At 36.9% G+C, this 25172-nt stretch overlaps 1 protein-coding gene across 1 annotated transcript; it reads left to right on the top strand.

The window, feature by feature from the left end:
• Window positions 1-532: 532 nt before the first annotated feature.
• Window positions 533-25172, top strand: galnt16 (UDP-N-acetyl-alpha-D-galactosamine:polypeptide N-acetylgalactosaminyltransferase 16). Its single transcript, XM_060879735.1, has 15 exons — window positions 533-941; window positions 6271-6452; window positions 7553-7651; window positions 7764-7831; window positions 11227-11292; window positions 12068-12189; window positions 16713-16800; window positions 17160-17244; window positions 18076-18179; window positions 19976-20102; window positions 20180-20272; window positions 20396-20479; window positions 20609-20732; window positions 21057-21173; window positions 23871-25172. Exons 1-15 carry the CDS (start codon window positions 732-734, stop codon window positions 24012-24014), a joined length of 1713 nt encoding a protein of 570 aa, XP_060735718.1. The 5' UTR covers window positions 533-731; the 3' UTR covers window positions 24015-25172.

The raw sequence follows: 25172 nt of genomic DNA, 5'->3' as shown, positions 1-25172 counted from the left end.
AATGTCAGTTGTAAAAAACGCTATACAAATAAATTTAAATTGAATTGAAGTGAATAATAACATGCAGCAAGATGGATTAAGTGTCCTAAGGTACGAATGATTCTGTAAATGTGTTTGTACTGCCATGGATTGGAAACCACTGTCCCTGGGAAAGGCTCATTCCCAAAGGATAAGGGTTGGAGACTGTAACAGCAGGTTAATAGTCCAAAGTAAGGTTTTGTAAGGGGATATGTATTATATAGATAATGTATTATATAGATAATGTACTATATTGATAATGTATTATATAGATAATGTATTATATTGATAATGTATTATATAGATAATGTATTATATTGACAATGTATTATATTGACAGATTGAGGTGCAAGGGTCAAATGTCCACAAACATTTGGACATACAGGGTGAAATACTGTACAGATTTGAAGACAACCTTGTTAGCCGGTTTGGGACGTAGCCACTGTGTCTTTAGCTGATAATCACTTAATAAATAGACGAGTGCTAGGGCGAGCACAAACGCCACGGATTTTCCGGCGCTAGGACCGCACAGCCGTTTCCACAGTGCAGTCCTCTTAGTCCAGTGAGCGCGGAGGCTGGGAACCTCTGTGCTGCGCGAGGCATCTCCACACTTCAGCCCTCATAATAATTAGAAGCGCTTGATCAGGATCGGAGCAGACACGCACCATAACGCGCTGAAGCTCCGAAAGCACTGCTCCTTATGGACACTCATCATGCGCAGGATTAGGGCCAACGCCATCGCCATCCTGACCGTCGCTTGGATTCTGGGCACCTTTTATTACCTGTGGCAGGACAACAAGCCGCGCGCGAGCCCTTCTTCAGCGTCTCATGCGCGCGCCGTGGGCGCTAAAAGCCGCGGGCCAAAACCCGCCGCCTCGGGGCGAGTGGACATACGGCGAGAAGACAGGACTCTTCCGCTCATAGTAAGGGGACGAGTGGATAGCGACAGGGCTTAACTTTACCGCATTGCTTTAATTAAGCCGCGAGCTGCAGTGTGTGTGTGTGTGTGTGTGTGTGTGTGTTGCATCTCGATCACAATGTTAGTGACAATACACAGCTCGGGATGTGTCGTTGCATCCCACCAGCTTCAGTCGCTGTGGAGAGATGATGCTCATAATTGCAGCCTTTACATATCGGTGTCCAGGCTGGAAATTATTTAGAGTTTAATGATGAGAGCATTGTGTAAAGCTGCAGGTTAAGTATTGATGGGTGCATTTGTTTTCTCCATCCTATCTAGACGTATACATTTGGGGCAATCTTCATTGTTGTGATGGTAGATCAGGGAAATGTTCCTCTGGGTTTCTGCTCATGTATTATGAACTGGATTCCCAGCACTGGATTTTGTCATAGTTAGTTTAGATGTGATAGTCAGGGATCACATGCATCATGCATATCTCCAATACAACTGATCAACAGTTTTTAACAAACAATTTTAAATGGAAAATGGCCCGGATGTACATGCATCTAAAAGTGGGGATTTATATCAGGGTTAATATTGTTTGGATCTCTTGGTTCGGGTTTGTCTAATATAAAATTTTCATGTGATGAACATGTGCGATCCTGCAGATACTGTATTAAACATACAACGTAAGTTGTCTTATAGCCTGCTGCTGTTGGAACTCCAGTATTTTGCATAAGTTGATGCTTGTAGAGTGTTGGCTTGGGTTGCTGTGAGGATGTCAGTAGTGGATCAGTACCTGGTATCTGTGTGTGTTGAAAATTGAAAAAAGTTGGGTTTGTGCAGCATCAAACTCACTTGTCAGTAAGTCATTCTGCGTGACAATTTACAAATCTTCTCGGTTTAGTTCAAGCTGCTAAATTTATAATATGTTTCATTTCTAGCCACAAAAGTAAAACTACAACCAAAACCCGATATTAGCTAATCGAACAGACTTCAGTTTTAAAATAACACTCTACCTGACCCTCTCAATTTAGACATTGCTTATTAGATCAGCATACAATTTTGTTTGATATTTGGCTTGCTAATAACTAGATATGATCAGTTGTATAGAGATTTGAAGGTAGCTGAAGTTTGTGGTTTAGAGATTTAAGGAGCCAAGATGTGTGTAAGCTACAGAAACACAACTGTTTAGTCTGCGCTTGACAGTTGGATGCCAAATTCATCAGGTCGAGAAAAAGAAACAGTTTACTGAAAATTGTTTACACAATCTATTTACTGACCTAGATGACCCAGATGACAAGTGAGCGTTTAGTTTATAGGTTTTTTGTTTTTTTAAGTGACGGAATGATTACAGGATTATCTGTTTTATACATTCAATTCAGTTCAAATTAATTTGTATTGCGCTTTAAACAATTGACATTGTCTTATAGGAGCTTTACAGAACAAAACATAAAACATGGGTAGACCAGGAATGCAATATCTAATTCACATCACCTGTGAATTTGTTTCAATCCCCGCCAAAAGAAATCAGTAGTTTAAATGGAGATAGTTGTTATGTCTATTTGTGAAAGGGAAACAGAGGGAGAGAAAGAAATATGTACTGAATCCTGTCTTACTGCCACATCCTTGAGCTCCATAGCAACAGAGCAGCTCTCTCGCCACACTGTAAGCTGCACTCCATTGAGACTTAATGTCCCCAGCTCAACATGACAAAGAAAATCAATTAGTCAAGCATATGCTGTTGATGTGTGTCATGTACATTGAAATACCCTCACTGTCCACATTTTTCCACTGTTCACCTGCTTATTTATGCAGTTATCTACTCAGCTATCCTGTGGCAGCAGTGCAGTGCGTATTTGCTTTGAGTATTTCAGAAACTGCTGATTTACTGGCTGGGATTTTCACACACAACAGTCTCTAGTGTTTACACCGAATTGTGTGTTACGTTGAAACATTGAGTGAGCAACAGTTCTGTGGTCGGAAAATCCTTGTTGAAAAGAGGAATACGAGAGATTCCTGAGCTGTAGATGACCTACCAGCTGAGGTATTCCCGTGTATTTCACTATAGAAATATATAAAAGTCTATTAATATTTTATATAAAATGACGCCAGTGCAATGTAAACTGTGCAGTGGTAAATAACGGTCATGGGATCTCCTGGAATATCAGATTTTCACTCTAAGCCTCAAGCAGTTTATCAAACCAATAAAGGAATAGAATGTTCCAAATACTGCATTGTCTCTGAGGATGAACCTCATGAATACAAGTATCATATAATAGTATTACCATACAAAGGTTATACTATTGCTGGTAATATTATTGCTGATTTCATAATTATTAGACAAGATACAGATGTTAATAACACACACCTACTTCAGAAGAGCTTCATACTGTATGTCTTGAATAAAGGTTCATAATATGAGAGTGGATTGTCTTTGTGTAGCTATTGACTTAGGATGAGGTTAGTGTCCATGCTGTGCATCACCCGGTCTTGCCATGTGACTTCATTCGGAGCTGTGATCGAGATCAGCATGTCATCTTGTTTAATAAGATATGTGTTCACACGAGCCAAAACAGCACTTGTAGCACACCATCCTTCTCCCTCTTTAGTCTGCTGCTTTGATATCTGATCTGCCTTTTTAGATTTGGCATTGCATGCATTGCCCTTAAAATAAGATGAAATGGCTTTTACTTACGATCCTTTACCAGCTGTTCTATTCTAAAGGACACTCTTAGAAGCTGTCTGGTTTATGGCCTCTGGTTTACAGGATTGTGTTGGTTGATTGCCAGCAAAGTGAGATTTTGTCCTTGTGCTTGAGCTTTTTAATACACCCTCCCCTCCCCACAGCATTTCATTTGATTTTCAATTTCAGTGCAAACTAATCTGGTAAGATGTTTTATTAGATTTGTGACTCTTTGCTGAGTGTTGACTTTGGACTTTGGATGGCTTCTTGCACACTGTTAGGGAAAGCATGCATCAAAATGGTTACCGTTGTGTCTCTTTATCCTCTTAATGCTTAACATGTTTAGAGTAGATTGTTGTTTTTCATATATCTGTTTATTTGTTAATATTAAATTTAAATGACTTGTACTTGGTTTTTTAATTAGCTGGTTGCTCTTGGCACTGCTCACTCCAGTGCAATTTTTGCATTTAAGCTGATTTTATAATGCTGCATTGCATCCCGAATTTGAATTAATCCCCCACTAAGACTTATTGTGTTTTTGACTAAGTTTTGGAATTTGCTCTTGGGTCATGATGTGTATTTTAGGTTGAACGATGGAATAAAGTTAGGAGTCTAGATTTGAGAACGCTCCTGCTCTACTTCATTTGATTTAGAGGTTAAGCTTGTTATCTTTCCTACGTGTTGAGGCTTAGATGTTTTTATTGCATTGAACGAGATTTCTTTTAAGAAAAGTACATTTAAGAGCCTAGCGACTTACAGATGTGCAGGCACACGTAAGGGATCTCTGGAAATATTTCATCGTAGAATGTGGCTTAATTACAAAAGTGATTCACACAGGGAGTTTTTATGGAGTAAAATAATTTTCTCCAGAGGTTTTACCCCTGAGTTGTTTTTTTTTTGTGAGGCATTATAAATTCAGTATCAGGAATCAAGATTTAACTTCATACTTTCCTTAAATCAGTCTAGTCTCTCTAGTGGCCTCTGTTCTCGCAGGATCGAGTCATCTTCTATTGTTTAAAGTTCTCATACAGTAAAACTCACTCTATCATCTCAGAATTTCAAGGGACCAGGTGTTCTTTATCCGAATTAATTCACGGTAAGTGAAAGTTGTCAGAACAGTGAATGCTTGCAGTCTGACTGTGCTTCTATTATCTGACAGTGCAGATGGCACAGGAATATGGGCAGATGCATCTCATTATAGCTATTTTTGTACACATGCAGCATCACATATTTGCATAAACATTAAAAAACGAAAATCTGCATTTAGAACATTACTGCACTAGCCATTCTGTTTAGCAGTTTGTACACACATATGAGATACGGTGCATTTAACTCTGTGCAGATGTGTTTTCTGGAACTGACATTCTAAGATACATCAGTATCTTTGAAGAAAGATGAAGACACCATATGTGGAGACAGAAAGACCATGTTTGTGTTCCAGTGATGCGCAGATCAGATGTATGGATGCTGCTAACCCTTTGTAAATGTCTATTTGTTTATAATCTGTGGGATTATGTATCAAAAGTATCACATTTTTGGGTTTTTGTTCCTCAGTAATGGAAAGTGAGATCATAGAGTTTGGAAACTCACGCGTATGCTGAGCTTTTCCTGACATTGTTAACGTAGCCTCTCTGTGTTTCTCAATCACCCTTTCTTACCGTTTGCACACACTTTTGGTGCTTTTTGGTGTTTTTATCTGCCAGCATGTCAGTCATTCCTGACCGTTCACTTTTTGCCTTCAACTTCTTGCGCCACGAGCTAATCAGAACACTTTATATAGTGATATTATTACTATTGCTGAAGAGTGCACTAACAATGTCAAAAACACAAAATTACAATTCACATATAATTCAATTCTGTAACATCAAATGGGAAAGCAGTGCCATCAGCATGATGAATGGAGAGCTTTAATATGTGAAATCATCTTCAGCTTAATGAGTCACTAACATGAAAATGGGAAGATTTAAATTGAAGCTTGTTTTTTTTTTTATGCCAGAGAATCTGAAACAGAGATTACTCACACATAGGCTACACATACAGTTTGTGCTGTTAATGAGATCCTACTGCATCTGCTCCCATCTGCCTACTAATGATGCAGATATTCAGTTTTCGGTGAAAGGGTAAAACTTAAAGCGGTCTTGCAGGGGGTGTCAGGAAATCATGTTTTTGAATTATTTTTATATCAGAAATATAGACTTGTTCGATGGCTGCCTTTAACTTAACATTGTTTACTTCTGCTATTGATGTAGTATTGACTACACCACATGAATTGCCATTTGCAGGACAAGGAGAAAAACTGGAATAAGAATGATCTCAGTTGTTATGTGTATGATGTTTTAGCTAAAAGTGATGCAAACCTAATAAATCACATTTCTAAATTTACATTTAAGAATAGCTTACAAATCTTTAAATAAAAAAGAAAAGAAATTGTGTTATACGTATTTCAGTGCCTCTTTAGTTCCAGGTACAATTTGCTCGATTTATTTAACCCACAAAGTGTCATCTAACAAATGCTACTTGAGTTAATAAGGTTTTGGAATAGCCTTTGACATGTCCGTGAGGATCAATAATGAGAAACCTTTTGTTTTCACAGTCTTTGTTGTTCTCTCCATTATCTCTCTTCCTTCCTCTGTCACTCTATCCCCCTCTCTCTTCCTCTATATTTTAGGTGACCCATCCTCCACGAGCTGAGCAGCAGGCTCAGTTGTTGGGCAGCTTTGATGAGAAAGCCTATTTAGCTAGTAAGCAGCTGAAAGCAGGAGAGGATCCGTACAAAGAGCATGCTTTCAACCTGCAGGAGAGCGACAGACTGGGAAGTGAAAGGGCCATCAGAGACACACGACACTACAGGTACCCTACACGTACTCATATACGCATTCACATCAAATGGCAAGACCTTGATCACACAATCACAACACCGAAAACATATACACACAAAACACATGCACAAATGATCAGTGCTGTTTGTAGAATAATGTAGAGCTAAAATGTCAGTGTTCTGTTTATTAAATATATATTTACATTGTATATATTAAATATTATTAAATTAATAAATATTCTAATTACTGTTAAGGGCAAGATGCATGGGGAAAAAAAGGTGAACAATAGATCTAACAAAAAATAAAATTACAGATATAAGGTTAAGGTGTATGGCTATGTTTTATAAGTAAGGTGTTGAAATCCAAAAAAAAAACCCCAAAAAACTAATTTCCTATTTTTAATATTTTAATAATATTACAAATAGGAATATAATATTATGGATGGATGGATGGATGGACAGACAGACAGACAGACAGACAGACAGACAGACAGACAGACAGATAGATAGATAGATATGTTATATTTTAACAGATAAAGTTGGTACGCTTCCTGTGCTGAATAATACAACTGACAGGATTTAAATGCCACTCAAATGACATAAACAAGGCTGAAGGCAGTTATAAAGACAAATTGTGGGCATGTAGATTATTAGAAAAATGTTAGCCAATATGTCCCTTTCATGAAGATAGATACAAGACCTTTCTCTTTTCTTTTTTTTTTATCTTTGAATAGTATACAGTAACATACATTAATCACATTACATATAGTACATAAAGTGTACATTTCTATACCTCTGACAAAGCATGAATCTGTAACCCATGAGAGCCAGCGATGGTTGAACGTTGGTGCGTAGCCTTTTTATATTAAGGTTTTTTTTTAAAAAATGGACATGGATATCGACTGCTCATTCAAACTCAGAGCAAGCAGGCAGGCTGTGTTGAACGAAAATATGTAAAAATACATGATTAGGAGCTGGAAAATATCTGAGTAAGACATATGAGTGTAAGAGATATGAGAGCAGTATCTGGGGGAAATAGGAAGGAAACGGAAGACTTATACATTTCAGGTACGTTTTCAGGTACAAACAGAGGTACGTTTTCAGGTACAATCACATGTTTGCTATCTTTCAGGTGTGCCTCAGTGACATTTGACCCTGACCTACCCTCTACCAGCATCATCATCACTTTCCACAATGAAGCTCGCTCCACCCTCTTGCGCACAATTAAAAGGTAATAGTGATAAATTCAAACAGCCCACTGTTAATAAGATCTTGTTCCAGTACAGCATGTTAGTGGTGCCAAGTTTAGATATATTTATAATATTTGTTCTTGTCTGCTTTAGTGTACTTATCCGAAGTCCACCCCATCTAATACAAGAAATTATTCTTGTGGATGACTTCAGCTCTGACCGTAAGTTTTTTTTATTTTGTGCTCTTGCTCACACATAAATGCACACACATACACACACACACTCAGATGGATATTCTAAAGTGATTACATTTCCTATCTTTGCTTTCTGTGTAATACTGTTATTTAACGGATTCCTAAATGGAGGAATGAATGTCACAATTTCAAACAGAATATAAATCGCATCCACTCTCCTGTAGTCAGGGAACAAATAAAGATTATTTTTTATAAAAGACAGCATGTATAAGACCCTACAGAGTATATTTACACACACCAATATGCGCAGATAACTGCTGCAATGAATTAACCGGGACGTCTCAGAGCAGCTATGGGAAAGCAGGAATATAACAGCCATCTATTTCTCCTGTTAGTCATGGAGAATAAAACAAGCTCAATCATCTGAGCTGAATTATCAATGTAATTGTTTTCACATGGTACCAAAGTGGTGTTATTAGCTGGCAGTCAACATTTTTCTGATTTACAGATAATAAACAAGCCTGAGGATTTCACTGTGTGTCACTTTCTCCACTGCTTACCCACCTCACACACTCAAATACACTCGGGTGTAGGAAGAGCTAATCTCAGGCATTTATTGCGGGGTTTTATTGCAACAAATTTAGCACATGCTGTATGTATATTTTTATGTGTGTCTGATTGAGTGGGTGTTTGTTTATTCATATTCAGTTATGCTTACAAATGATCAAGAAAGCTGTTATTGCTAATTTGGCTCTATTCACTGCTCAGATAAGCAGCCAGGCTGGATGTGTTAGTAAAATTTTATCTGCCAGGTCTTGTGTATGTAAGCACGCATTTTTTTAATATTTGCAGTATTTATTCAGTGTGAGTTTACACCCTTGGGCAGGTTTGAGCACAACCATTTCACGTAAGGTTGGGTTAAATTACCAATCGATGATGAATCACGGGAGTGATTTGATATCAGTGAGCACATGACTGAACATGTGAACTGTTAAAACTACACGTGACATACAAAACAAGGGAATAAACTGCATAAACTGCATATATAGACACTTGTTTTATACTGAGATTTCTACACATGATTTACCATCACCAGGTTTACCATCTATATCATCATCATATTGCAGACCAATACATTAAAAAACTTTTATGTCATTGTCTATAGAAATATATTTATAATTCAAAATATATTTTAGTGTTTTTTTTTTACGTTTGTAATGATCTTTTCTTTAAATACTTTAATTTCTTAAACTAGATTCTGAGAAGATTATATTGTAGAATGTCTAATGTAGTTAGACTAATGTTGCTCATGTAGAACTCACACAACGTATAATTGAATATAGACCCTGGTAAAAGGTGTTTGTATGCTGTCAGGATTTTAACCCACTTTTAATTCCTGTTCAGTCTGGTCCTAATCCAGCTGCCTGATCTCCTGCTGCATAAACATACAGTACATGCCACTTGCACGGTGTTCTACAGGCAACTCAATGGGCTTAGACTTTAGGAATGTTGACACGTTCACGCTTTACCTGCACCCTCCTTTTTCCATTTCTGACTCAGTTTCTTTGTTTTATGTCAGACTACTTAATGGACGTGATATCACTGTCTCTGTGTTTATACATTATCCTTTTTCCAGTCTGCTGTTTCTTAGTGTTTGCAGCTACATCTGGATGTCTTTTATTCCATCTGTAACGCATATTTATAAAAATGGAAACTAAGCTGTAGAAGATACAAATCTATTGAAACAGAGGTGCGTGGTGTAAAGTGTAGCTGTCAGGCATTATGCAGCTTCTGTCAGTGTGTGTGCATGTACGATTGACTTTTGCCTTCAATGGTGATCCAGAGTTTTCTCCTCCCCCTCACCATCTGTCTGTTGTCCTCACTGTGTTAGGAGTGACATTAAACACTTAACGTCCCTGTTGCTTGCTCTCGCCCACATATTATGCAGAGGACAAGTGAAGAAAGCTCTGTATCCTGAGAGGAGTCTTGCCTGATCAGGAGCCTGAGGGCAGTTTTCATTTAACTCTATTCAGCTCATAGACCAGTCATTAAAATCATTACATAATCACTGCAATAAAAGATTTAAGATGGTAGTGTTACCAAGTAAAATTTAATTCTGTAATTTGTATAGCTTTTTTTTAACAGTTGATATTGTAACAAAGCAAAATATGTAAATGTATATTTGTCACTAATTAGCAAACCAGAAGCAAGGAAAAATGACCTCCCACCACCTTAAAACATGACTGTAGTTGTATTAGCTACTTAAAACTGTGCCAATGTGTGTACAAGTTGGACTGAGTTGAACTGGCAGCCCATCCATGGTGTATTCACATCACACAGCACACAGCCAGTGTCCTGGGATAGGCTCCAGATCCACTGCCACCCTGAAATGAATGAAAGACAATTTAAAGTTATTATAACAAATCGTAAATATCATAAATCCATAGCAACTATAACAAATATTCTGAATGAATAAATCCCTGAAGCAGTGTATTTTTTTTAGCATGTTTACAATTTAATGTGTACATTTCACAGAACTCAGCTATGACAACATTTATATATGATCATATTTATGACAATACTATATGCTCTAACTTATCCACCTTTGCTGTCTCATCCAAATACAATTTCCATTTCACAAGGATTCTCTGTTTCAAGTTCAGCCTGAAACTATGCATCAGGGTTTTTTTTGCACTCTGGTTTGTCCTTTTTGTGTTATTTGCTTCAGGTTAACATCTTTAATAAGCCATCGTCCAGTCTTATCCAAACCTGACAATGTTGTAGATGACAAGATTTTACCAGAATATTACATTATTTATTGGTGTTTTTGCTATGGCACATATTTTAATAATGGATTTTTAATCACACTTATCTGTAGTTTAATTACTTTCCTAGGGCTTGGTTATTTACAGTTACTGAACAATTTATCTATAACAATTTATTCATAAATTTATTTATGAAAAACTAGAAACGTTGATCTCATAGTCTAGACCATGTCTGTATTGGTAGCATTATGTTAATGTGAGATTGTTTTTTGTTGTTTTTTTAAATGCCAGTCAAGCATTTAGAAACAGTTGCTCTGACTTAATGAGTTTCGAAGCAAAATTCATGTTTATAAAGACTGATATCACATTCATTAATTTGTATATGAAAATGGGAATGGAATCTGTTATAGCCATCTGAAGCTGTACATCTCATACTGTGTTTGTTTGATTGTTTGTTTATATGAATTTTTAAAACACAGAATTCATGCAACAAAATGTTTTATACATTACACTACATAAATACACACACAAACAAATACATTTAGGGATAGGATGCATATGTGAGCTGCATACATGTACCAGCTGTAGGGGATGAGTTTAACGGTATTATCTATGTGTGTGTGTTTTCTCTGTAATCTGATGTCCTTTTTTCATTAGCTGAGGACTGCCAGCTGCTCTCCCAGATCCCCAAAGTGCGCTGCCTGAGAAATGAACGGCGAGAGGGTGAGTGTTCAGAGCTCAACACGTTCTACCTCTAGCCTGAAGATCATATCCAACTCTTTTCTAACCAGCATTAAAATAGGAAAAAATTTGATAGTCAGTTGTGCCAGATTTCTTTGTACCTTAGAACTATAGAAATAATGAGCCTTATTTTTAAGCATTTTAAAAAAGACTAATAACATCACAGTTTCTATTGTGAACATTTCAGCTTTTGCACCGGTAATGTCATTCTGAAACTAAATAATTCAGTGTTAATTAGTAAATCTGAAATTCTGCCTGCAGCTCTGTATGTAAGGTGTCTAATCATTCTTGATTATCAGTAGAAATGTAGAAGGCCGTAACTGGATCAGTGTGTTTGGCCTTTCGATCATCTGGCATTTGTTGATCTAAGCTGAAATCTTGGCAAATTGGTGAAATTAGCAAGAATGTACTGAGCTCTATCAGAGTGGAAGTGATAGGCAGAGGAATATTTGTCCTGACTTTACCCTCCTAAACTCTCTCATAATTACACACATTTTCCAATAGCTTTTACTTTTGTTTGTGATTTACAGGATTTATGGAAATATTTGCATTATAACAAATGGCTGAAAAATAAGCTGGGCATTAAAAGTTTTGTTTAGCATCAAGTAAAATATTTATCTTTTTTAATACTAAAGCACACCTTCATTACATTACAAGTGGTCGAGCAGTGTTTTGTGAATGTGTGAATGTTTTGCATGTTTTGTGAATGTTCCAAGACATGCCCTTTGAAGAAATGTTGTTTTTGTGCATTGGGCAGGTTTGATCAGGTCTCGGGTGAGGGGAGCCAGCGCTGCTTCAGCTTCTATCCTCACCTTTCTGGACAGCCACTGTGAGGTGAACACAGACTGGCTCCAGCCAATGATTCGGAGAGTCAAAGAGGTGAGCGCTTAGAAAGACTCAAAGATATTAAGTCTGTTTAGTCTATGTTGGGTGAGTGTGTGTGGGATGAAATAATTTGGAAACCAACACACACAGATATACACACACATGCTCACACACTGTTGTGTAACTGTGACACATGATAGCTCTTTGTCCTTTTGTGTGTTAAGAGTCATTTATAATTTACAAATGGCATCAGTCCAGTAAGACCTTTGCAATACTTCCTGAGACAGAGAGAGAGAGAGAGAGAGAGAGAGAGAGAGAGAGAGAGAGAGAGAAGTCTGGCATTCCCCTCCCTTATGAAAGTTAACTAAATCACCAGGAGACCATTATCCTATCCAGTCTTGTTCTCTAAGAGAATAGCTAAGCCATTCAAAGCATTCAGCATACACTTTCTTCTTTTTCAGAGCATCTCAATAGTAATTACATTCTTTTGACAATTTATCACATTTTAATGATCTCCTCCACCCTGCAGTTAGACTGCCTCTTTAATAAACATGCACAGTGGAGGAGACTCCTCCCATGTCATATATTGCTTCACCTTATTTTTTCATTTTGTAACATCACACATAGTTTGCTGTAGTGGGTGCAGGACTAGAAATCAGCACACACACAACTGCACTGAGTTTTGCGCGTGTGTAAATCTTAGCTTGTGTATAGTATACCTCACAAATGTGAAGACCGTGTACAGGTCCGTTTGAGGGATTATGAGTATTAAACCCTTGTGAACTGTGTTGTCACGCATGTGTTAAGGTGCTGGAGCTCTGCTGTGCTTGTCCTGATCAATCAGATCATTGTAAATCTGCTGCAGGCCAGGCCCTGAGAAGAATTAATGTGGCTCTGAACCAAAAGAAAGTTAATGATCCATACAGAAAGACATGTTCTCCAGAGTCTGTCAGCAGAACTGTTAACACAATGTCTGATGGAAAGATGTTTTACCTAAAATCTTAGCACGAATACATACTGAAGAAGAGAGAGAAAGAGAGAGAGAGATAGAGACAGAGAGAGAGAGACAGAGAGAGTGAGGCTGTCATGAAAAAGAAAAGCACCCTTTTAAAAATTGGAAGGTATAATTTATAATGAAGAACAGAGCAAGTCAGTGAGAGTATAACAGACCAATACAGACCGATCTTATCAGCATTTACTCATATCTTTATGAATACCAGACTAAAATGTTTACTGTACCGAGAAAGCAATTCAGCAAGTAATAAAAGAAATAATACTTTATTTTAGAAGTCTAATGGAAAAAGATTTGCTGAACACTTTTTGTTTTTCAAATTGAATTCAGTCTTAGATTTTTGTAAAATACTCTCAGAAGCACTGAGGGAATAAAGACATTTATAAAAGCATCTACCACCCACAGAATAACACATTGTGTTTATTTTAATGAATAAAACAAAAGTCTGTTTCTTTTCACATCAATTCATTATTTTATCAAATTAGTTCAATTAAAATGCATGTATTAAATTTGTGAAAGACAAACAGATACCACTTACTAAGTCTGAATAATGAGTACATAATTTTTTTTTTATCTCAGTTAATATAGCGTCTCAATAATAATGATATCAATAATTACTAAATTAAAACATAATAATCAGAACAGTTTTTTTGAGAATGACAGCTGCTTTCATGTTTTTCTCATTTGCATAATGAACTCTAACAATGTTTCCAGGTATTTGTTTTATGTTTGTACTGTGCATTGAACAGTTCATCAGTGACTCACACCACCTTAATCACTGTTAGACTGTTTCACTGGTTTTTGGAGTCGCTAAGCATTGATGAATCAGTGCAGCGATTAACATCATTTACATCTACATTCATTTACATATTGCTTTCTCTGCATATGATATCACTGACACTGCTTTAGTTTGCATTTTAGTTTGTCGAAACAGCCCAGAGAAGAAGACTCCTGCATTTTTTATTCGCACATAAAATGCAAATATTGTGGGCAGGGAAAAATGTGTGGAATAAAATGCATCCGTATTTCTTTACACTACAATATAAATGATACATTTGAGAGTTGGAGACATAAAGAGTTTCTGAGCTCCTTTTTTCTTTTATTCAGAGAGCTTCATTAATTGAAAGTAAATCAATATTCGCTGCTGCTGTGGTGCAGCTTTGTCCCTGTGCTGTCTCAAAATCCCTCATAGTTATACACTGAGTTCAGCCGGTTCAGACAGCATACTAAGAACTACAACTTTATTTGAAAAGACTTGTTGCCTTTATCATCTACTAATAACAGCATTTGAATTCAGGAGTTCCCTTTTTTATTTATATATAATATGATTCAGTGTTTGGACACTAATTAGGCATTTACCATACCTACTAAGTTTTTAATTGACTGTTATGTACTGATAAGGTTTAGTAATACGGTTATATATTAGTATATAAATTATTTAAACACCTATAGACAGATGATAATTTAACTGACAATTCTGAATCATTACATATAATGAGCTTAGAGGTTTCAGTCAGGTGTACTGTATGTTATAATTAACAACCCACTGTGCGCTATGAATCTATTGATATGTATTAAAAAATACAGAGCAAACCCGATTGACTTTAGTATGAGATCAAGATGACAAGAGAAAAAGATTCAAGTGACTTTGACAGAGGTTTCATGTGACATCTGTATTTAGATCTACATACAGTACATGAAAGATCTATGTATGATCTGAAAGCATACATTCAGTGACCATGATTCTCATGTGTTATTTGTGATATGTAAAGAAAAAGCCACTGGATCAGTCTACCCACTACACAAAAAGATATTATAGAAGAACTACAATGCACAAAAACTTTCCTTACAAAGAAACATGTACATTCAAGAGTTCAATAGGGCACATACCAAAGAAAAAGGCCTATAGAAATTCTCCACTACAGTCGTGACAAGTGCGAAAATTCATGTGTGATGGTGAATTCTTAGAGCTTGAATGCTTAGTGGCTCTTTTATGTGGGTATTGTATTAAATGTGCATGGTTTGAGTCCATTAACGGTGATGCAAATCAATCCGAAGTTATTCTGACTGATCATATTTGCTGAATGGCTTAATGAAATTATCATATGCTATGGCCTGCACAGTCACCAGATCTCAACCTAAATGCACATCTTCTGGCTATTTTGGACCAAAATGTTAGGCAGTACCCACAATTATCAGCATTAAAACTAACTGAGGGATCACCTTTTAGTGCTTAACTCTCTAGTACACTTCTAGTACAGAGACTTGTAGAACTTTTGGCAACAAGCATTTAAAGTGTTCTGGCAGTTTGTGGCAGCTTATCACTTTAATTATGCTGCATGTTGATTCTCTTTTAACCTGTAACATAGATGTAGCTTCTTCTCCTCTATGGATTCAGATAGCTGATAATGCAGTACATTCAGGACCATGGAAAGATCAAGACATGACCAATGTCCATGAAGCTCCAAAATGGTTTTTGGCCTTAATCATTTAAACAGAAGTCTTCTTGGTGACATATCATTAGTGCTGTCCTGGAAACGGATGACAGATATGCTTTGGCATCTCCTACACTCTTGTTAGCATCCTGCCAACAAGGGTGTTAATGATGAAGTATTACATATCAAACCTTAGAGCTCTGAAAGGCAGTAATGGCAGCAGACTTACTTTTTGTTTACCCCTCACTAGTGTGATAAATGTGATGTTCTAGATGAAATGCTTGAACAACGTGTGGTCATGGGTGAGTCAGTGCAACCACCCCCTCAGCAGTATCTCAAGCAATTGCAAAGTTTTGTTGAAACACTGAGATTTATGACTGCTCTATTGCTTCTAGACACATTTTCCATTCTTGGTTGTTGAAGTGAGCTCTAGGTTAGTAGACTCATCTCATTCACACATAAAAATAAAAATAATTTCGGGCATTGTGGGCACATTTTTCTTAGCAATGTATGTATGATACTAAAACAGTTCTCACCATTGCATGGATTTGGTTAATCAGTGTTTAATTTCAGAAAGTCTGGAAATTTAGACACAGAAATCTGACCATTCTTACCAGTTGTCCATCTGCTGAACTTTATTGATGCTTCTATAGTCATATTGGATTGAAATCATGTGTTCGTCTTGCCACACAGATACTGAATCCAGCCAGATCATAAACAAGCAGTCTTTCTTTCTTGCTATAATAGATAGTGCCGACTATAATAGATATCATCAATCACAGAAGGCATAAGCAATAACTACCTGTCAGCCTGAATACAAACCGTGATTGTCAGTTTGTAATGAAGGGCAATAAAGCTGAAGCATCTTAAGAGCTTATTCACATATACAGGAAAGTCCTTACAACAGATGTCAGTAAACTGAGTAAAGTTACACCCACCCAAAGGGATTAGAAAGGAACAATTACAGCTCATGTCGCACTTATACGTCAGTAGCTAGCTAATGACTAACCTTTTTTGTTCAACAGTTAACTTTTTGGCATGCCATCTCATGTTCACTGGTGAAACGCCTTGACTGTTTTCCACTCAGACATTCTACTAATTGATTACTGGCTGTTTCTGCATCCTCTCAGGATCACACTCGGGTTGTGAGCCCCATTATTGATGTAATCAGCCTGGACAACTTTGCTTACCTGGCAGCTTCTGCTGACCTCAGAGGAGGTGAGGGCGAGATCCATAATCTCAGTACACATAATCTCTACAAGCAACAGAGCACAATCAGACATGTTTAGTTATGCATGGAATATACATTTGAACATAAACAATGATCTAGAAAACAATTACTTGTTTGCTATTCATTAATCTTCTTAGTATAATCAATGACAGATGAATTTAGGTTCTTGTTAGTTAACAGGATAATATGGTATTAATAATAATAATAATAATAATAATAATAATAATAATAATAATAATAATAATAATAATAATAATAATAATAGGCAATTAATACTAATGAATAGGTAAGAATGAGTTAAAGCCTATAATGACTCCAGTTTTTCTCTCTCCCTCCCTGCCCCCAGGGTTTGACTGGAGTTTACATTTTAAATGGGAGCAGATTCCTATTGAGCAGAAAATGGCCCGGACTGATCCAACTCAGCCAATCAGGTGAATCTCTCAAATCCAGAATGATCCTAATATATTTGTTATCTTATTCCCCATAATAGTATGCAGGATGGAGATAATAATTATCTGGTATATGACACATGACCTCTATCTGTCAGTCAAATTCACTTTTGAACACAGTTTCCTCCAAGTTACATCATCCAGTTTTAAACAGGTTTCTTTGACCTACAACATTGAATTTGAGTGAGTAAAATCACAATGTACAAAGTAGTGGAGAAAGGCTTTAAAGATTGGACTGGCAATCATAAATCTCTAATTTTGTTTTCTATATTAAGTATGTTGTCAATAAGAAAAAAGAAAACATTTAAAAGTGTTGCAATTAAATGTACTCATTTGTTAGCATCAACTAATTATTTTATCTAGCATTTGGTTGGCATTATAGCATTAGCTTGTTTATAAAGCCTAAGGTCCTTCAGTTTTTAGGATGTGGCATTTATATTAAAAATGAACTGCCTGTCTTTCACCAGTGAGACAGTTTACTTGTGTACAGAAATGTGTACAAGTTGCACTTTCAAGTAATAAGGCATTTTTAACACAATTTTTGTCTTACCCTTTTCTCTTCATAATCTCATGACATTTCTCCCCTAGAAAGTACCTTCAGTAAAGGTTTCAGAAAACAAAACAGTCAGGAGCTTTAGATTTAGACTTGATGCGTTTTTATACATTCAGCAAGAAGTTTCAACTTCATATGTATTTGTTTGAAATTAAGAATGCAGTTAGTGTTGGAGTTGTTTTGTCTAAACAATGACCCATAAGAATGTAAGTCATTTGCTTGTTCCCTTTCTCCATATACACGTGTCTTTACTTATTTAGGACTCCAGTGATTGCCGGTGGGATATTTGTTATGGACAAGAGTTGGTTCAATCACCTGGGCCAATATGACACTCACATGGACATCTGGGGTGGTGAAAACTTTGGTGAGTTCACTGAATGCTGAATCTAATAGTGAACTTGTTATCTAATAATCTCAAATCTACAATAATTGTCAATGTCTAGAGCATAGTCAAGGAAACTTAAACAGAGATAATCCATATTCAGAACACTGGCAAGGGTCAAACCTAGGGAACAGTGACGATGGAAAACAAATGCATGATAAAACAAATACACAACACAGTATAAAAACACAGAGCACTGAACACCTGGAAACAACAGAGAGGAAACAAAGACAGAAGCAGAGACAGAACTAAAAGAATGTCAAGGATTTGTGTGGGTGTTGGATATTAGTGTAGACTTTCATTGTATAAGGTGCAAATGAAAGAACAAAACAGAGGGTATATACCAAACATATAGAGAAACATGCAGACAGTTGAAACATGCAGACTATGGCAAAGCAACAAACCACACAGAACATCACATGTTAATGAAAACATAGACACAATAAGCACTCATCCGACTCTGAGCTCCATCTCTCTCTGAGAGGGGAAATTTGTGGCATATAGAAATGAGCATAAGATTGTGGTTGTGTAAATTAGAATAAGACCTTTATAACTGTACTAAAAGTAAGAAAAATACTATTTTGGCTTTGCATTTGCTAAAAAGGGTTTCCCAAAAGGCATTGTCTATAGTGCAATTTAGGACCAAAGTGATTTTTCAAAAAATTCCAGTTACCCTCGAAATATCAGATGGGTTGAAACAGAACAAATGACCCTAAAGCTGACTGTTCTGACTGCTGTGCTTATATCTGATAGCCTTTTTATCCTCTAAAAACTTTTTATCCTATAAACATGTATCTATGAGCATGTAAAAATATTTTATTTAATATATTTCTGAATCTGTCTTTGAATAGATGTGCATCTGGAAGAGGTGTGTCTGTTCTGTGTAGCTTGATATATCTCTCAGGGGATATTTCAGTGTTCAATTAATCATCCTACTCTCAAGCCAATGTGAAATTTATTGAAGTCATAAAATATGCAACTGTTCCTTTGTGCCAGGATGGGATAAAGACAGGAAAAGATCAGTTTGTGTGTTTGCACGTGTGTTTGCGCATGTGTGTGTTTATGCGCGTGTGTGTTTGCATGTGTGTGTTTGCGCACATGTACATGCGAGTGTGTTTGCGCGCGTGTGCGTTTGTGTGTGTGTGCGTTTGCGTGTGTGTTTAAGTGTGTGTGTTCGCGCGTGTGTGTGTTCGCGCGCGCGTGTGTGTGTGTGTGTGTGTGTGTTTAGAGACCTCTGCTGGCTAAATCTCAAAGAACACTAGGGAGGTAAACAAAACAAATCTAAAACATTTTTTTAATTGCAGAAGAATTTTCTTCTGGCTAAGAGAGAGGGATTAGTACAGGCCCTAGTTTTGTCCCTTGTGTTAAACACATGTAAGGTTAAAAGTTTGGGGTTTGATTCCTGTGCTTCAGGGACTTCATGCACTACTCCAGTCCAAAGACATACATTGTAGGATGATTGACATCCCCAAATTGCCCCCTGTGTAAGTGTGTGTAATTGTGCCATTCAACAGATTTTCACCCCAGCCAAATTGTCCCATATTTTGTGCCCCAAGTTCCCTGAAATAGATTCTAGGTTCCCTGCAACCCTGTGGAAGATAAGCAATGCAGAACATGGATGTTGTTAAGTAACGAAAGTGTTGTACATACTTTGCTTCATTTATTTCCAATACATTGTTTACAGTCACACTTCAGTGCATATAGGATTTCCCCAAATTTTTACCTTTATATCCCTGATTCCTCCCCTCGTTTCCTCACTGTTATTCTCTCTTTCACAGAGCTGTCATTCCGGGTATGGATGTGTGGAGGCAGTCTGGAAATTTTACCCTGTAGCCGTGTCGGCCACGTTTTCAGGAAACGCCACCCTTACGACTTCCCAGAAGGCAATGCTCTCACCTATATCAAGTGAGTTCTGTCTCTTAATCGTATTTACCTTGATACTGTGTACAGTGAGCTTGCTTTTCAGTGTTTATGTGTGTTAGGAATACACGAAGAGCTGCAGAAGTGTGGATGGATGACTACAAACAGTACTATTATGCTGCAAGACCTTCTGCTCAGGGAAAGTCCTTTGGGAGGTCAGGCATCTTTTTTTTTTTAAACAAAAAACAGTTAGTCACCACTGTTTAAAGTTTACAAAGTATTCTACTTTGATTAAAATAACCTGATTTGTCTCGCCATTTTTCCCCATTTCTTTGCAGTATCGCTGATCGACTGGATCTGAGGAGGAAGCTGAACTGTAACTCTTTCCGCTGGTATCTGGAGAATGTGTATCCCGAGCTCAAGTCAGTCTCAAATGCCTGTCCATGTACAGCCTCCTAAAGGCTGATATTAGAATAATATTTAGTAACTTAGAAGATAAATGTGATAAAATGTGCAGTTCTCTTAAGGATTTGTCATATTGTGTTTGTCAGGATTCCAGAGCAGAAAGGTACATACAGTCTGCTGAAACAGGGAGGACTCTGCCTAGAGAGCTACAACAGAGACTCTTTGGGTCTGGCAGAGTGTAAGAGCGGCTCAAATATACCTGCGACACAGGTATGTGTCTGTGTGTGCAAGGGAAAATTTCTAAGACAAAAACTTAAGTAAAAAAAAGTGCTTTAAACATAGACAGAAATACAGATGTGGATCTATTTTTCAATTTAGTTTTATTCTAGTCAAGAGTGTGCTTCCAAATTTTTGACACTAGTTTGAGTAATTTGAGGAATAATTAAGTAGGAATAGTTAACTAGAACTAGAATGATTAACTAAGAATAGTTTGAGGAATTTGAGGTTGTTGGAGGAAGAGCTTGACTGTGACGCTCAGGTTTACACAACTCGTTTTTTTTAACCTGTTTTCTGTCTCGTCTTGTTTTTCTTCAGAAATGGATGCTGGTTGAACCTCAGATTCGCCAACATGACCAATGCTTGACTATCACAGCATTCTCCTCTGGGTCAAAGGTCAGACTGGAGCATTGTAGCCCTAAAGAGTCCAGACAGGTAAGCACATGAGCATAAGGGCTACTGCCATTAGTGGTGATGACAAAAATAATATAAGCCTAATATGCATAAAAATACATATACAAAAATACTACATATATAATATATATATAATATATATATATATATATATATATATATATATATATAAACATATCACAGATATATCAGTAGTAGAAGCTTTAGCAAAAAATTACAACTTAAGTCAATACACAGAGGTGGTCCGTGTTGCTAAGCAACCAGGCATACGTCAAAGAAATAATAGTTAATATTGTCATTACATTTCCCATATGGGGGCATTTTCACTTCAGGTTCCTGAATGTTTGTTGTACATTTTTAAAGGCTAAAAAACTGTGTGGTTTTTTAAGCTAACTGTTGTTTGTATTCAGCTGAAAACATGGAACCTAACGCCTCAAGTTGGAAATCAGCAACAAATAATTTAAGCATTTCTCTTTCAGCTGTTTAAGCTGTTCTCCTTCCAACCCAGCTGGGGTTGAGCTCATGGAGTTGATCCAAGCCTAATTTATGTCATTAAATTTGGAGCTAATCATAGACTGTGTGTTTGTGTGTGTTTGTGTTTGTTTCTATCTGTGGCCTTTATTTTCAGCAGTGAATGTGCTTGTATTTTGTATCCCTGATCAGGGTGTGTGGATGAAAGCTGAGTCAATAGGCACACTCTATGAGACAGGGTGCAAGATGCATGAAGCGTATGGTTATGATACAGTATATTTGCGTCACCATACAAGATGCTGTTTTATCTTCAACTGTCCAGTTTCAGTAAACCTGTGCGTGCTGTGGCATGTGTGATGAGGTTTTCAGCAGTTTGTATCACATCTGCCTCAAAATTAGTCATTCTGAGTTGCTTTTCTGTGCACCACAATAGTTAGAGTGGTTATTTGAGTAATCATAGCCTTCTTGTCAGACCGTTCTCTCATCAAGGCATTTTTTTAGGCATACTTTGCCCTTTCTAGAGAGCATTGTGTTTGGAAATAATTTTCCACCTTTCCATCTTTCACCTTTAGTTATCAGCATGTTGTGTAGTGAAGCCAGACATCCTGCCCCAAATTCGTTGACCTGACCGGAAAAATCAATATTATTGTATTTAAGTAAAGACTGAAAATGTATAAAATTTTCTGAACAAGAATATTTGGTTTAAAAAACTGCTATTTTAAAATATCTGATCCAAAAGTTTAATTAAAGCTGTTTGAAAACACATTACCAATAACACTTACAGTGTAGCCCCACAGATGAATAATATTCCTTTCATTTGTATTGACATGGGAATACACGGCAGAGGGCAGACAGTATGTTCTCCTGTATACTTCAGCACTCTAATTATTGAGTCTGTTGCTAAGCAAAAAGGAAAGAACTCTACTTTTGTGCATGGATCATCACTCAGTTTCACATCATTAGTTGCTGTCTTTCTCCAAGCTAATAATTTTTAGTTTATCTAAAGGAACCTCATCCCTCACTCCTCAGGTCATTGCACAGGTCTGAGCTCTCTCTCCCTCTCTCTCTCTCTCTCTCTCTCTCTCTCTCTCTCTCTCTCACTAAGTGATATTGTGTAACAGAGTCAAAAGTTGAGGCAACTGCTAAGACTGGAGTCTGAGAGAGTCTGAAAAAAGACAAAACTTTAAAAACAAAAGGAGAGTTAATTAATTTGCTCTTTTTGAAAGGCTTTTTATGAGACACCCTGAAAGTGTTCTGTACTTATACATTTTCCTGTACAAGTTACAAAAATGTGACCTCATTCTAATATGAGGTTCCTCTATTAATCTGTAAATTATTAAATAGATTTATGATGTTTATTATTCAAAAAAGTTGACTATTTACCTTGTGCTTAGTGCCACCATACAATTAAGAATAAATTAAAACATTCACACTATTTTTTATTTGTTTTTATGCACAGATCTACAATACAGTGCAAAAGTCTTAGACACACCAAATGTATGTTTATTTCAAACCTTCTGCATTAGTGTGTATGTTAAAAAAGGAGAAAGAGAAGTTCACACCTTGAAAAATAAACCTTTAAGCAGAATATCTGTGGAAAAATGACTGCACCTAAAAGTGTTTTAAATGCAAAGACTTTATGATTATGCTTTGGTTTCATTTTTTCCCGTCTCTCTTACTTACTTTGTATAGATAGAAATGCTAGAAGAGTTGTCTGTTTTTCTTGCGTCACTCACAATTAAGATGAACCGAGTAACTGAGCAGCAGTTGAAAATCATTGCCATCAGTAATTAAACATGTGTTCTTACCATTTTAGGTCATTTTAGGCAGGTTTTACACAGAATCCTCAGCGCAATCAGTCTTCTGATTGCAATGCTCTGGTTTTTCTGTCTCTACAGAGTTCATTACTCAGCTTAACCAAAACCTGCTGTTTCATGCGGCTGCCAAGAAACACACACATACAGACTCATGCAGTGTTGTATGCACAGGATATTACGGCATTTATAGATTCTGCTTGGGTGAAACAACACACTAAACACTTACTGGCTTTCATGCCTATTCTTCACAATTTATTGCAGTAACAGCATGGTTATAAAATTGTAAACTGCTTTAAAAGGATGATTTCATTCTATATTTGTGAAATGACATCAAGCTGTTTGATTTGACATTATTCTTTTTTCATGACCGTGTAATCATTTTGAGTTGTTCATTATAACTGAGGAGATTTTTTATATTTCTGTCTAACAGCGATGGAAGCCCAGAGGACCAGCACTGCAGCACTTGGTCAGCGGTTTGTGTTTGGACAGCCAGCCCCCAGCAGGCCCGCCTGTTATCGCACAGTGCCGCCCCCAGATGGCCAGCCAATCTTGGGAGCCTCAGCTTGTCACCTGACTTTGAGACAGCGGGTTGAAGGAGGGCGAGAGGAAAGGAGTTTTAAAGGGTCGCAGAAGCTTGCTGTGCTTTAGGGCCAAGAAGAACATGTCTGCACGCTGTTTTAGATTGATGGTGCTGCTTTGAGACAAGTAAACTACAACCATGTCTAAAACCATGTCACTTTAGCACCTTTACATCCTCTTCTGTTCTTTTAAATCTGATCTTAAAAAGAGGCCAAAAAAACCTGCAGTCTCATATGGAAAATATTATCTTTGCCGTTTCCTTCCATTCAGTCATGTTTAGACCTGTTCGAGGTTTACAACATAATGGGATTGTTCCTGGCTTACAGAAGAAGGTTGTATCATTTAATTTTTTTCTTTTCCATTTGTGTTGTTTATGGACTCAAAGGGAAAGACTAGTTATGTATATTTATGCCTTTAACTGCCTTTGAGAACAGCCACTGAGCCTCCACCTGTATAATATCATTCCTCCATGTAGATGATTTCCTAACGCTTATTATTAAAGTCAGTGTTTCTCTTAAAACAGCATTATTAAATATTTATCCATTTTGTTCAGCAAAGTCTTAGATAAATGTTTAAAATACAATGCATCAAATGTACATATTTTAAAAGCTGAATTTTTCTTTTTAGGCAAAAGACAGGTTTTAATATGAGCTCTGTGCTTACCGCAGGTTTGAAAAACAGGCTTCACTGAGCTTGCCTGGTTGTAGCCAGCAGGTTGTAGCCTTGATTCATTGTGATCTTTCCTCCATGATCAGTGTAAACACTGTTTACCATGGATACCTGGACACTGAGTGTGGATACCGGATCTCTGAGTTGGAGAAAGTAGCAAGCAAAGAAATCTCTTCAGAGCTGAAACTTTACCACAGAATGAAGATGAGAATGTAGCAGAATTTGAAAGTATTATGAAGATGTGTATAAATCTGGGCTAACAACTTAATTTAGTTTCATTTTAGATAACTTGCAAGTGCATATAATGATTTACAATTCTGCATGGTACTGTGAAACACCACAAAAAGACATTTGTAATGTCACATCCAAAGACCTTGTTTTTGTTTACATTTGTTTGCGATTTTTGTGAATACTATTATAAACCTATTTCTTTGCAATCATGAACAAAATGAGCATTCTTGTAAGTTGAAAAATAAAGTCTATA

Source organism: Tachysurus vachellii, chromosome 10, assembly GCF_030014155.1.
Source record: "Tachysurus vachellii isolate PV-2020 chromosome 10, HZAU_Pvac_v1, whole genome shotgun sequence".
NCBI classification, from domain to species: domain Eukaryota; kingdom Metazoa; phylum Chordata; class Actinopteri; order Siluriformes; family Bagridae; genus Tachysurus; species Tachysurus vachellii.
This window is presented reverse-complemented; position numbering and strand designations above follow the sequence as displayed.